Source organism: Dryas octopetala, chromosome 5 (assembly GCF_963921425.1).
Source record: "Dryas octopetala chromosome 5, drDryOcto1.1, whole genome shotgun sequence".
NCBI lineage: Eukaryota > Viridiplantae > Streptophyta > Magnoliopsida > Rosales > Rosaceae > Dryas > Dryas octopetala.
In genome coordinates this window covers 11,623,981-11,638,838 of record NC_141370.1, presented here as the reverse complement: position 1 = coordinate 11,638,838, position 14,858 = coordinate 11,623,981, and the positions used below count along the sequence as shown (strand labels likewise).

Below are 14,858 nucleotides of genomic sequence, written 5' to 3'. Positions count from 1 at the left end.
CACTCCTTGCACGCTCTCTGTCAACTCTCGTTTGTATGAAAATCCTTGAATTTTCATTATAATGATCTACTGCCTCAACCATATGAGTTTGGACGGGCTCGGCTGCCTTGGCCCGTTTTGCATGGTTTCTCCCTGGTGGCCTTGGCCGCGAGGAACCTATTGGTTGGAATGGTGGTGGGTTTTCGTCCTCGCCAAGTGGTATGACTGGATCGGTCTCATCGGGATCATCATCGGCGGGAGTGTCGGCATCGTCGGTGGCGGGGGTCTCTGAATCACTAACCCGAACAGGAGCATGAACCGCAGCATACTTTGCACTTTCCTTTATTTTTTCCCAAATGTGCACTCATGGAAACTTGAATCCAGTCTTGTTTCGAAAGCCTTCAAGTGCTTGCGTAAACTACAATAATAAAATTAAAATTAAAATATATAAATTTTCTTGTGGAAATGCAAACATAACTTAAATAAATAGTAAATTTGCTACATTTATAAACAAAACAAAAACCATAATCATACAAATATATAAATATGCTTGATAGATAAACAAAATACAATATAATAATATCATTATATAAATATGCTACATTTATAAACACAACCAAAAATAATCATACAAATATGTAAATATGTTTGATACATATACAAAACAATAAAATAGTAATACCATTATATAAATATGCTTCATTTATAAACAAAACATGTAATAATTATACAAATATATAAATATGCTTGATAATTGGATAAAACGAAAAATAATCTTGCAAATATATAAATGCATAAAAACTTACCACATTGGCATCATTTGCACCGCTTGCACGCATTCGCTCGGCCTCCAATAAGCAAGCATAAAATTTGTTGCAATCACGCGCAATATCTTTGAATCGTGCTTTAACACCGCCAACCTTACGAATTGTTTCACCCCCCATGTTACGCTTGAAAATTTCATAAATTTGTTCCCAAAACATGGCGGCTCTATTTTGGGCACCAAGACAACCGTCGGGAGACCTCTCTAGGTATGCCATCACTAGGGCTTCATCTTCAGCTACCACCCAAGCACTTCCTCTTGGAGCCATGACAAAGAAAAAAAAATTTTGTGTAAATTTGGTAAACAAAGGTTGTAAATTGTGATGAAACCATATGAGTGTTGTGTGATATATATAGACCCATTTGAAAATATAGCTGTTGGAGGGTTTGGGGAATTTTTTAAAAATTTTTTGAAATTTTTTGACAATTTTTCGAATATTATATCTATTTTAAATGATTTATTAAATATTTGTTAAAAAAAAAAAGGATATGGCCGATCTGGACCGTTGATTATCAACGGTCCATTAATCTCAGCCTTTGATCCATTTCCGGCCCATCTAAAAAAAAAAAAAAAAAGGCAAAACGCAGCAGCCGTTGATCACCAACGGTCATCTCATCTGGACCGTTGGTGACCAAACGAGGAAGCCACGCGTCAAGCGCCGAGGAAGCCATGCGCTGCAACCGAGGAAGCCAGGCGTCACTTGCGTCAGCAACAGCAGCCGACACTGGCGTCAGCAGCAACAGGCGCGGGGCCCACCTGACTTTTTGCCCAGCTCCGGTTTCTCTCTCTTCACGTGGGCTGATAAAGTGGTTTTGGGTCACAGCACATTTTGGGCCACACTGAAACCCTCTTTTGGGTTACACCCTCTTTTTTATCAGAACAAGGTTTCTTCATATTTCTTAGATTAATTTTTATGAAGGGCTTTTGTTTTCTTCTGTATGCTAACCACTCCATCAAAGTTGGTATAATATGCAAGTTAATTAGAATTGTTATGTTTGTTCGTATTTGATAAGAAATTTGGTCCCAACCAAAGTTGGTATAGCATGATGGTTGGTCAAGTTTCCTTTTCTTTTTTTAATTGAGCTAACAAATGCCAACAAAACGGGCCGAACAAAATTTAAATTTAAATTTATTTCTCTCCCATTAAGATACAGACCGAATCTCACATTTGGCAAGTTCGGGTTGTTTTCTGCTTTTGTTCGCATACGACACATGCATGATTTATGTACTATGGAATTTATAATTGCCATGCTTTTAACTAAACTGGTGTAAGACGAAATTGTGACGTAATAAAAGTAATTAACCTTTTATGAAGTCATGGCAAAGAAGTTTGCAACAAGCAATTCAGCCGAAGAAAATTCGAACAATAAGCGATTTATTTGTGGGACATTGAGAGATAAATTTAGATGAAAAAACTATTAACAAAATAGTTTAGCTTTTTAAACTAGACATTGACCCGTGTCTGAGTTTGGTATACTATGATCTAAGTTTGGGTTTCATGCTTCGCAAGAAACATTCACCAGGCTTCATGTATAAGGTCCATGACCCATTTGAGGCTTGGTCCGTCACACATAAAGCATACCCTTGATAGAGTTTCATGAACAAAATGAACTAAAAGACAGTATCCATTGGCAATGCTCAATAAACTCCAAGTGATAATTAGCAAAGAAAATTAGATGGTAGGCAATCTTTCTCCGCAAGCATACACTCTTCCTCAAAGCTAATATTAACATAATCTAAACAAAGAAGGGTTCACTGGCAGTGGTCGAGACTGAACATTCTACACGCTTATCTTTGTGCCTTCCATGGAGGTGGAACTATATGCAATGGAAATGCTCTTCATTTACAGTAATGCAACAACCATGGCAAGCCAGTGAAAGAATAACCATAATACACAGATAAATATAAAGAAGACCCCTATATTCTTTTCCACCCACTCCACCCCTGAGGAAGTCTCCACTTTCTATGCCAATATATTGACACTCTTGACCATAATGGGAACCCAAAATTGTAATCAAGAGGCCTATCCGCTAGTCCCCCAACTATCAAAGGCAACCATACATATCTTGAGTCTCTCAAGTCTGCCGGATTCCATCGATCCGCCATGAAAATGAATGAACCAGGAAATGCTGGCACAGAAACCACAAATGTGCTCTGCGCAAAAAATGTAGTATGTCGGGACACTTTGTTCCCTCCGGTGCAGGGGTTTCCCATAGTCTCCCATGGCCCCATGATTGACTCTGCTGCATGGGCCAGCGCCTCATTCGGAGCCCACCCAGTGCAGCCTGAAGTGATCATGTAATAAGTTCCCTCATGCTTGAACAGAGCTGGGGCTTCCCGATGCTGTCCCACGAGAATTCTTCTCATGATGTTCGTCACATCAAGATAATTTTCAGTTAGTGGTCCAATATGAAGTTCACTGTTGTCCTCAGAGGAGTAGATTAGATATGCTACACCATCGTCATCTTTGAAGACTGTCATGTCCCTACTTTCAAATCCATGGGGTCGTTTGCTGTAGAGATAATCAAAAGGACCAGTTGCGTAATCACTAGTGGCAATGCCAACTGCAGCTTTGGTGTAGTTTACATCATCAATATGCATCCACATTACATACTTCCCTGTCTGCTCATTGTAAATCACTTTTGGCCTCTCAAGGACATTGGATGTGTGGAGATCATGCGTTTCGTTTGTTTTTTCTGCTGTCAGCACAATACCTTCATTTTTCCATTTCCACAAGTCCTTGGAAGAATAGCAACCGACTCCTAGGATGTCAACCTGAAAAAAAGACAGAAACTCAACATTTGAATCCAAAAGGACTCATAAGTGCAGCAGTGGTGAAAGAAGAAACTAAGGCCCCGTTTGTTACACGGGAGTAAAGGGTATTGTGTTAAATAACACAGTTATCGCGTGTTTGGTACCACCCAGTATTGGTTTAAGTGGGACTATATAAGCCCGCTCTACTTAAAACACAGGCTTAGCCCTTTTTTGTTTCTGTGCATCTGTGATCTCGTGTTTCCCAATCCCTCCTACTCTCTCGCTCTCTCTTTTCCCATCTACGATCTCATCGTTGTTTCTGTGCAGATCTATCCTTTCGATCTCTTCTCTCACTCTCTCTTTCCCTCCACCCTCTCTCTCTGGGCCAACTTGGCTTGGAAATTGAATTGATCTACTGGGTTTTTCATTTTTCTGAGAGATGTACATCATGTACTGAATTGATGGCTTGGGTTTTTTGATTGCTGATTTGGATTTGGAAATTTCATTTGGATTGCGTGGTTGAATGGGTTTTCTGGCTTTGATGCTGTGTGGGTTGTCTTCATTTTGTATCTATGTGAGTCAATTAGATACAATTGTATTTGATTTGATTGTGGGGGGCAGTTAGTTTCAATGAGAGAGAGAGAAAGAGAGAAAGAGAGATGGGGCAGAGGGGAGAGGAGAGGAGAGGAGAGGAGAGGGGAGGGAGGTGGGGTGGGGATGGTCGCATCCTCCCTTCCACATTTTTTATTTATTTATTTTATTATTTTTAATTGTTTATAACCATTTTTTAATAGTAATACCATTTTGTATAAGTATTTTAGTTTTAGTTTTATTTTTTTTTTTAAATTATTTTAGTTTTGCTTTTTTATAATTATTTTAGTTTTGCTTTTTTGTTATTTGGCTTATTCAACTTCATAATCCGACATAGCACCAAACATAGGATTACATTTGGTCCAGCTTACTCCGGTTCAACACAATCCAGCTTAATCCATAAGAATAGTCCAGTCCAACACAATCCAGCGTAACAAACAGAGCCTAAGCCTCTAATGGTGTACATGATGAGGTCTATAATAGCAACACATGGGTTACTGGAAATTTCATAACAACACCCCAAAAAAAAAAGCTTTCCCCACATTAAAAACGTAAAATTAGAGAACCATTTACACAAATGTGCAAAAAATAAGAGAATGAAATCTACACAAATAGTATAATCATAGTTCCATAACATAGCACAATCTTTCTAATCATAGTTACAGAAATCTAACATCAGAACTATGTTAGCATAAATTCTAATTCTAACACGGTATCAGAAGAAAAAAAAAAAAAAAAAAGCGCAATTTAGCAAAAGGTATAAGCAGGCCTATTGATTCAGGTAAATGGTTTGCGGTTGGTGTTTTCATATGCCTACAAGAAATTCCTGCATGACATACCAAAATTTGTAACTATACCAGTTTGGATCATAATCCATAAACAGTTAAGCAGATAAATCCTGAAAGTCACAGCTTCTCAAAAGCTTTTTCAAAGGATTAGCTGATTGTATGATTAAAAAGGATTCACATAGCAGACTCCAATTTAAATCGGATAGTTACACAAGGAATCCTGCATCTCAGAAGCATGATACCTTTCTTAAGTGTTACTAGAAACTGATACATTGAAGGCACATTATCAGATGTAGCCTGATAGTTAGCTGAAAGATAAAGGCTTAGTAGGAAAATCTGTGTTATTGGGGTTGGCCCTAAGCAAGGGCCTAGTGGGCGATTGCACCAGCCCCTGCATCAAGGGAGGCCCTAAAATAACAATTATATATATATATATGTGAAAAAAAAAGTTTATAAAGGCCCGAAAAGAAATTTCCTACTTGTGAAGAGGCCAATATTCATTTTTCTTGAGAGAGACAAAAAAATTGTGATTGTAAAGAGGCCCCAAAATGCAGTCAAATCTTATTTTGAAGAAGCCTAGACAAATTAAGAGATCTGACTCGATCAGGCCCAAGCATATCATTGGTCTTATAATAAATTTGATCTCCCTTCTCCAACTCATCAACTCTGTCCTTTCCCTGACAGCCCCTGATCCAAAGGTTTCTCTCTTTTTCCCATGTTAAGTTAATTGGAATGCGTCCCTAATAAATTTATCAAATAAGAATTTCACTATTTAATGTATTTAAAGTTACTTTTAATACTCACCAGTTATCTGATAGATCTATTTTTTTCCTTATGATCGACTGTGATGATGTTATTTTATCTTGTATGTATAAGTTGTTCGTTCAAATAATCGAAAATCCTTTGTATATGTAATGCCCTCTAACATTTGGAAAAAAAAAATACCTATCTGATTTTCTTGTGTGGCATTGTGTGTAGTACAAGGGTTTTCCCCAGGCCCGAAAAACCTAGGGTGGCCTTGGGTGTTATGCTTACCTCTGCTAGCAAACAACTTCAATTTTCCTTGGAGAAGGACCTTGATTTACTCCTAAAGCCCAAATCCATCCTAGTGGGGTAGCCCATGAAAAAGTGATAAGGGAGGATATACAGTCCAATAAAAAACATCGTAAATTATTTCTTGGTCCTTGTCATTATCTCCATAAATCATAATACACATATAATGAGATGCCAATTATGCTAACTAACCTCAATGTAATTCTTATTCCAAGAACCAACAACTTAGATCACTCCAGACCATTGTGTCTCCAGAACTTTGGCTCTTGGTATTGGCATGTCAACACCCACTAAGAGAAAATAAATCTCCAGTCTTAACACTCTAGTTCATACAAAGGAGGCCTTTTTTACAGTTGTACATGATATTTCAGTTATAGTTCTCAAGAATCCCAGCAGACTAAATTGTAAGGAGAAATTATCACAGTTGAGTTTAATTTTGTAAGGTATGTGTGGCACATAGACAATAAAGTCACATAAAATAATAACAATAACCTACAACGGTGCTAGAAACTGGATTCCATAATCTATAGTTGATATCAAGTAATATGAAGGCAACAAACTAAATCAAGTTCATTGAGGTCAGCATAGGAAACAATTGGCATTCAAGGTTAAATTATTCAAACAGAAACAAAACATATATGCAATAATGATCAACAATTTGCATCAGACTAAGAGAAAGCAAACAGTTAATGTGTGGAAAACTCAAATGACAGTGATTGTATCTCTACCAGCCATAAAGACTGACATTATAAAGTCAACCTGAGCATAAGATTATGCATAGGCAAAGTAAAGCACTTACCCGGGCTGCTCCTTTTTTGTGAGCATGGTATGTAGGCCCATCTTTATATTCTCCATACCAATAGTATGTCTTTGATTTTTCTTCATATAGAATACCGCCTCCATGGGCTTGAATAGGATTTCCATCAGTATCCAACCAAATCCTCCCTGGGTAGTAGTAATAGCTATCATTCCCCGCATCCTTTGTTGGATCTATAGTAAGTTTGTGGTCAGGAAAGAATACATGTCTAATTTGAGAATTCTCATCAAGAAACTCATCAATCAGAGTGGTCGTTCGCTTAGGTCTTCTTTTTGCAGCACGTGGGGATCGCTTTCCCCTTGGTGGGGGAATTTGGATATTTTCCTCTTCCACCTCTTCAAGTTCATGGAACTGTGGGTGATGACTTGCTCGAAATTGAATTTCTCCACCCATCCCATCCTTTTGGTGAACAAGGGTGTACATATGAAACATGAGAAGACATCCCACCAAGCTCCACACCACAGCAGACGTTGAACATCTGCTCCCTGCATTGCAACGGAAAGTGGTTGGTTTCCTGTATTTGTTCCTCATCCTCATTTTCTCTTCCTTTTTATTATCTCCAAGATAATGCTGAAATTACAAAATGCAACCTATGGATATCCAATAAAACCCAACCAATTATAAGTCACAGCCACGCTAACCTATAATGCACGGAAGTAGTCAATTTTATGAACGTTTATGAAAGAAAAACTTAAGCAAAAACTAGGACTATTAACAGTCTCAAATGGTTTAACATTGCACTATTTCATAAGAGTGTTCTATAAAGTCTCTGACTTCAGAAAATCCACTGTCAACAGCTGAGTGTGTATAATTGACTACTACTCAGCCCCAGGTTTGTAAGCAACCATAAACTGGTATAAAAAATTTAGGAAAAAAATAAATAAGTAAAATAAGATATGTCAAGCCAAATAACTACATATACTGCAATACAATTCAATAAAATACTAACAGAGATAATTGCAAATGAAACAACCAGGGATTGACAATTAAAATCAATGACTTCAAGTCTTCAACCCATTTCAGTAACAGGTTGAATCAACCAAATGCGCAAAACATGTATATGAAAGTCCAAATCCCACATGACAGATCCACATAAAACCCTCACCACCAAAGTTCAAGAAACCAGACATGGGTTTGCTATTAGTGGAACAAAGATCCCTACTTTCATCACCCACAAGCAGAAAAGTGACCAGAGTCAAAAGGAAGACTTACCTGAAAACAGCTTAAGCATGAGTTGTGCTGAATTTCCAGACATGGGTTTGCTACTGATGTTGTTGTTCTACCAATACTTGAACAAAATAGTAGACCAAGAAAGCAATCCAAAGCATAGAACAGTCCACAGGAACACAGAAGAGGTTGGGTTGTTTATGTTTCTGATTCAAGTATTCAACTGGATCTGAGGTTGATAGAAAGATGATGTTGACTTGGGACCAAAGGGTCTCTCTGCTGTTGAAGATTATGAGAGACAGATGATATATCTGGAAGGTTTTTAAATTTTAAATTAAAATTTCATTTTTTCTTAATGATGATGCAATATTTAGTAGATATACTTACTCAGTTACTCTCGATAAGCATCCTGCATCCACTGAGATTCTGACAGTTGATTAACTTGGCCGCCACTATTGCGTCATTTACTCCAACACAGTCACAGGACGCGTGGGTTCGTATTCATATCTTTTTTTTTTGCTAGACAAGATAATGAAACATATACCGTGATATTTGCTACACAAAATCATTAACAGCTACACCAAATTTTCTAGGCAAATTCAATATGAACACCCAATCCCATGTTGTACACAATCACATGATGTGTCAATCTGTGAAATCAGTTTCCAAAATATCAATTTTTTATAAGAAAAAGAATCATTTTGAACATTGGACCCAATACAAAGGATTTTGTTTGATGAGCCTAGGACATTGTATAGTGGAAAGTTTATTCTACACGTTATATAATTGATTAATGATGTGTATTTTAGGTATAACAACTTGGGTTAGACTTAGAAAATCATATTATACAAGGAAAATGATATTCGTGTTAAAAAATATATATATTCAATAACAGTATGATTGAATTATAAAAGAAACAATATAATTGGGAAAGTGGAAACATTTAATTGGAATATTTGTAGCAAAATAGGAATAAAATCTTAAGCATATGTTCCATTCGGCCCACTTAAAGTCTATCAAAAATTTAAAAAAAAAAAAAATCAAGAATATTTTGTGTCTAACACACCTTAAACCCTTTAACCCCCTACCCCTAAGGCCGAGCTCCCAATTATCCAGCTCCTTTTTTATATCGGCCCAGTACTTCAGCCCACTCACTATGGTTGATTTTCTTTATCTTTATTAAAGCGAACAATAAAAATAAAAAGCCTGAAGTTTAATAAATAAAAATAATAATGAAAGGTATGATTTTTTTTTGGTCGAATGAAAGGTAAGATCGAAACCTCAGTGTGCATTGGTGTAACTGACAACATAATTGCTGCAATTGTAATAGCTTTACTGTTTTATTTTCAAACTCAGTGTTTTATGGTCGAACAAAATATGTAGAAATTGATCATTATTACATTTGGGAAGTTGTGACAAGTAAAGAGCAATGAAAGTACATTACATTTGTACCAAGTTTTGCGGACATTTTCACTAAAAATATTTTTAGGACTCAGTTTTCTATTCTTAGGGACAAGCTATCAATCTACTAAAAATGACTAAAATGTTACATGTACAAAATTATGAACAACTCCATGGATTAACAATGCCTTACGGCCACCATGCATGAAGTGCATTTTTTATCTTCACAGATGAATGAATATACAGAAAAAGATAAATTAAAAATTTAAAAAAAAAAAAAAAAAAGGAAAAAAGAAGTATAACTAACTTTCCTATTTCTTTTCTTTTTTTTCCTATTCCAATTGAATTATAACTTTCCTATAGTTGTACGGGAATGAGGGAACACATAGTGAAGCGTTTTCCCCTATCCTGGAAAGCTTTTGCCACCAAAATTAGAACTATAAATACCATGAAAATGGCAAGGGATAGCATGGATGACCAAAGCATTTTCATTGCAATCTTAAATGGCCTGCATTGATAGGAAACAACTTCAGAAATTCCATCCTTGACAAAGCTGCATTCTGATAGGCTCTCCAGAGTTGGATATATGTTTAGAAAATCCTGGACAGAGTAGCTGTAAGCAGAGGCCAAGTTGTAAGAGGCCTTGGGAATAGGTTTTCCACTTCTTTTGCATGTTTCTATGTTCACTTGGTCACAAGTGAATCCTGCAATGACCTACACATGAATTTTCATTCAAAAGTAAGCTTTTGCATTCACTAAGAATTATAGTATTTGTGAGACAACAATTAGACCCCCAAAAACTTAATTTGCTAGAGAATGAGCCAACATTTTATATCAAGTTAACACCTTCTCTCATGTGAAGAGACATACATATGCAAACAGCCCCACCCTGCATGAAATGTATAAATAGGTAGGGGATGAGGATTGGAATTTTTGAATCCAAAACCTCCTAGAACCCTGAGCTCTGACACAATGTCACTAGACTCTAAAAGTTTAAGTTGTTAAGAAATGAGTCAAATTCAACTGTAAGTTTGATATACATTATTGACTTATTCCCTAATAGTTTAATTTTTTGGGGTCTACTGATGATCTAAAATAGTATAAAGTCAGGTTTGTAGGAGGTCATGGGTTTGATACTCTAATCTTCATTCCCCACCTCTTTGATGGTTTGCAATTTCTATCTCACCACGTGGAGGATAGAGTTGCACATTCGGAGGGTGTAAACTTGATATACATTGCCAATCCATTGCCTAACAATTTAAGCTTTTAAGGTCCAATAGTTGTCTAACATCAACAATCCAAACAAATGTTTTCATACTATCAACTCATTATTTACTCACATTTGGTACTTCTCCAATTGGAATGGCACTATTTGTGCAACCTCCTGGTGTGTAGGTGTAGTTAGGTGCCCCGGAGAAAGGATTGCATATACTTACAAGTCCAGGTAAATCATCATTTTGTGCATCTAATCCAAGTGACTTATAAATTTCTTTTACTTTAGAATTCAACTGCAACACAAAGATCATACACACATATGTTACGAAAAAACAATCTAATGCATTCCTTGTTAATACGTTGATTAGCAATCGTTTTGATACCTGATTTATGAAAGTATGTATAGTGCGGCCAATTTCAACCCTCAGTTTCTCTGAGTAGGATGGATCCAAGCATGGTAGGGTCCTGCTTAGACTACTTTTGTGGCTGTTTTGTTGAAAATCCACAAAAGCTGAACATGTATCTTTTGCAAAACTGTGTAGCAACAGAGAATTTCAAAAACCCATTAAAGATCAGGATAGGCATCTTCTGTTTATTTTTTATCTACTTGTTTTTGTTTGACTTCTAATTTTACTGGTATATTATATATATCGAAGGGTGAGTGAGCAAAAGAAGAAATGCATTCTAAACACTTGGGTGTGTGCGGAATCACATTCATAGATCCATAACTCTTGAATTTGTATCAGATGACTAGAATTGAAATAAGTAAACATAAGTATAGCAAAAAATCCAAATCCAAAGGATCATGCTTGAATTCTTTCTAAACGAGAGAAATATATATGAAAAGGAAAATTGTTACTCACTTTTCAAGGAAGTAGTCAAAGCCATTCAAGACCCAAATTAGAGTTGTTGATATCCAGCACAGAAAGATTACACTGAAAAAGAATGAAAGAGCCTATATATATAGCATAGTCCAATACAGAGATAAGAAGAGCAAGAAGAAAGCTCATTAAAAAATAACTTACATGACAAATCCTGGATACCAATGCAGCAAGAGCAGAACTGACCAAGGCAGCAATTCATTAGTCTAACCAAGTTAACTAGTTTTAGTTACATGTGTTAGAACTGGGCGGATACTATAAACATGTATCATATAGCACCACATAAATTCTTTTAGAAAATTATTATTGATAGAGAAAAATCATCATATGCTAAAATGTGAACCCCATATATCATTAGGCAAATATAAATATACAAATGTATACACGTACACAAGAATGTTGAAGCATGTGAGGTAATAGAAGTACTATGTTCAAAATTGCACACTTGTAATGTTTGGATACGCACACCAATCAATCGGTGTTCCAACATTTTTTTTTCCAACTCTTGCCACATGGAGTGAGACACATATATGCACTATATACATGCGAGAGAGTTGAAAAACCATTGGTATAGGAAAAGTACGAATATATTATGGAACACTCCACCATACAAAAATTAACAAAATAATTTTTATTCTAAAATTAAATGGACATTTCTGATCATTGAACTACAATAGAGATAAACTAAAATGTTTGATATATAGATATGAGATGATTAGACGACTAATCCACACATGATAACAAGAGAAAAATTACCTAATGCCGCAACCAATAACGCCAAGTTGACTGTGACAACCACAAGATGCAGCACATATCTAGAACACATACAAAGCAAAATACTATATAACCTTGATAAAGTTAAATGTCTAAGTGCATGCATGCAAACCCAGAAATGAAGCCTATAAATATGAAACAGAGAAAATTGCTTACGGGATTTGAATTGCGCGATCGATCGTCCCCCCATTATTTTCAACAAAGCGTCGAATGGAATAGGACTCTTTTCCAAGTCGATGGACTGTGACGTTCAAGCTCACAGACATCTCTTTATCATAAGGGACTAAAAGGTGTTGCATATGCTTCATTACTTTTGTTACTTTCACAATGGTTTTGCGAGCATCTCCAGCTAGCCTCAAAATGGCTCCCTTCAAATTTGTGCTTCTTTCCATAAAGTTCTGGTTTGCTACCAGCGCCAAACTTGATGCAACTCTTCAATTTACAAACCAAAAAGAAAACAAAATGTGAAATGCATGTAATCTTAATCATTCTACTTTTGCAATCCCACAATTGTTATTAATTAAGTAGTGAAGATGAAGGGACAAAATCTATGTGGGTTAAAGCGGATTATTTGTGCGGTTTACATATCCGGCCAGTTAGAATCATGCATGAAATATAGACACATTGAAACACTTACATGGCTAGGAGGGTAAAGAGAAGGAGCAGTACGAACATTAGGAGAAAGTGGTGGTCCAAGAAGTCGTTAATGGGCCAATTGCTCCGGATGTTCGGATTCTTGAAGACCATGAAAATCATAAAGCCCATCCCACATAGAAACCAAACTCCCGCAATTATGTATCCATAGACTCCTGTAAATGCCGCAGACTGGAAAATATGAGAAAAACACAGAATATCAATCTCATTTCTTTAAAGGTTTCACTTTCTTTTAGTCTCGCTCTTCTTCATCTTCATTTTTATTTACTTTTTTTTTTTTCATTTTAAGAAAAACCGGCCCCCATATCTATTTACATGAATGAATGGTTTACGTTGTAGTGAGTCAACCTAAAAAAAAAAAAAATCCATTTTTAATAAAATAATCAATTATATTTCAGGAACAGCTAGTCCAACAATTCGAACGGTTCATTTTTAAATTATTCTTATACACAATCAGTTAAATTAGCCATCATTTTTAATATTTATCAAAACTTTGTGTTTGTTTATTTATTTACTCATGATTAAATCAATTAACTAGTTTTAATTTGGTTAATTATTTTTAAAGATAATTCTTAAATAAAAGTATAAAACGTAGATGGTTGATCAAGATCATATATTCAACTAGCTAGATGTATCATGGGAAGGCACCAACAATGTCATGTTTCACTTGAAAAATTTTTCATATATACTAAAATGTTCTCTTGTCAAATTGGTTGGTCCTATTTGACCGCTATATATATATTGCTAACATCAGGAAATGGAATAGTCACGAATCTCAAGTAGTAGGCTGACCCGCTAAAGTAGCTAAAATTGTGATAAATTCTGTCAATAAAATAGGTCTTATAGAAATTCCATCTATTCCCAATCGATCTCCAGTAAAAAATAAAAAATTCATTATCTAAAATGAACATTTCACACAAAGGATCAGTCCAATAATGTTATGTTGTATGTTATGTTGTGTACCCGTGAATTAATTTGATTTATTGATTAGGTCGATTAAGTCTTGACTAAATGTATAGTTTATATTCATAATCTAATAAGAAAACATTTCTGCATATCCATCAACATCAAGCACATGTGTCCAAAATAGTGTAAAAGAAAGTCAGTACACAATTGCAATTTGATATATATAGGATTAGGAACTTACAGCCCAGTAATGCTTATTTTCAACCTCGTAACCTCCATTGTAGTTGTTCAAGTGGCGCAGAGGATCGGGTCTCTTGAAGCTCTGTTCCCCAAGTGCCACCCATTTCGGTGCAGACACAGACGTGGCAACCAAGAACAAAACAAAGTAGTGTAGAAGAACCCCATTGGGGATGGACATCACAATTCTAACAGAAAACAAAATAAAGTGTAGAAGCTGCTGCAAGCTAGATCGATATATATATATATATATATGGAATTAAAGAAAACTCAACCTTCTCTTTTCGATGGCTATAGCTTTTAGAAGGAGAAAGCATTTGTTGGTCTGACTTGGAGACTAAGGTAAGAATAGATGGAATAGGCGCTTGTGGCTATTCTTAGGTAGAGAAGGAGGGTAACGAATCAGTGGCCGATTTTTATGCTTCTCCAAAGTCCAAAAACTGACCATCTTTAAGTACTCCATTCATGTCTTGCTTTCTACCTAAGCCTCTCTTTTCGCAAAAGTTGATCGATGACTCCAAACTTAGGGAGTTTGGCTTTTTGTTCTTTATCTTTTTTTTTTTTTTTTTGCATGTGTACGTGCTTTCCCATGCATATTTATTGGGTCATAGATCACAACTTAATACATGATATGTTTTGACTTTTGACTGTTGAGGGGGTAGTGCATGGCAGCTTGTTCTATGATGTGGTGGCAGAATGTAATTGGTGAGATTTTTTTTGGTATGATGAAAGAACCAATCAACCAACATATTCTTTAGAAATTAGAATTAATTGTTTGGGATTTGATGAAATCTACATCGTGCATCCCATAAAGATCA

General features: G+C 35.9%; 2 protein-coding genes across 5 annotated transcripts; both read right to left on the bottom strand.

Moving 5' to 3' along the window:
• Window positions 1–2,430: 2,430 nt before the first annotated feature.
• Window positions 2,431–8,399, bottom strand: LOC147284302 (uncharacterized). 4 transcript variants are annotated; one of them, XM_086245186.1, is made up of 4 exons: window positions 8,360–8,399; window positions 8,018–8,251; window positions 6,788–7,446; window positions 2,431–3,577 (listed from the first exon to the last, which is right to left on the bottom strand). In XM_086245186.1, exons 3-4 carry the CDS (start codon window positions 7,340–7,342, stop codon window positions 2,720–2,722), a joined length of 1,413 nt encoding a protein of 470 aa, XP_086101312.1. In that variant the 5' UTR covers window positions 7,343–7,446; window positions 8,018–8,251; window positions 8,360–8,399; the 3' UTR covers window positions 2,431–2,719. The 4 variants fall into 4 exon arrangements, with proteins under 4 accessions (XP_086101312.1, XP_086101311.1, XP_086101313.1 ...); XM_086245185.1 differs by having other exon boundaries at window positions 6,788–7,395; XM_086245187.1 differs by having other exon boundaries at window positions 6,788–7,375.
• A 1,257-nt stretch (window positions 8,400–9,656) lies between these two features.
• LOC147284301 (uncharacterized) lies at window positions 9,657–14,221 on the bottom strand. The gene is made up of 9 exons (XM_086245406.1): window positions 14,045–14,221; window positions 12,881–13,068; window positions 12,400–12,675; window positions 12,226–12,284; window positions 11,614–11,650; window positions 11,452–11,523; window positions 10,972–11,122; window positions 10,714–10,881; window positions 9,657–10,087 (listed from the first exon to the last, which is right to left on the bottom strand). Exons 1-9 carry the CDS (start codon window positions 14,219–14,221, stop codon window positions 9,731–9,733), a joined length of 1,485 nt encoding a protein of 494 aa, XP_086101532.1. The 3' UTR covers window positions 9,657–9,730.
• Between the last annotated feature and the right edge of the window lie 637 nt (window positions 14,222–14,858).

What these genes read in the sequence shown, in the direction of transcription:
- LOC147284301 (XM_086245406.1), bottom strand. Translation starts at nt 14,221, where the DNA reads ATGTCCATCCCCAATGGGGTTCTTCTACACTACTTTGTTTTGTTCTTG. An exon ending in CTCTTTACCCTCCTAGCCAT is followed by an intron (nt 12,676 to 12,880) that starts GTAAGTGTTTCA and finishes TGTAAATTGAAG; the next exon opens with AGTTGCATCAAGTTTGGCGC. An exon ending in TGGTATCCAGGATTTGTCAT is followed by an intron (nt 11,524 to 11,613) that starts GTAAGTTATTTT and finishes ATTCTTTTTCAG; the next exon opens with TGTAATCTTTCTGTGCTGGA.
- LOC147284302 (XM_086245186.1), bottom strand. Translation starts at nt 7,342, where the DNA reads ATGAGGATGAGGAACAAATACAGGAAACCAACCACTTTCCGTTGCAAT. An exon ending in ACAAAAAAGGAGCAGCCCGG is followed by an intron (nt 3,578 to 6,787) that starts GTAAGTGCTTTA and finishes TCTTTTTTTCAG; the next exon opens with GTTGACATCCTAGGAGTCGG.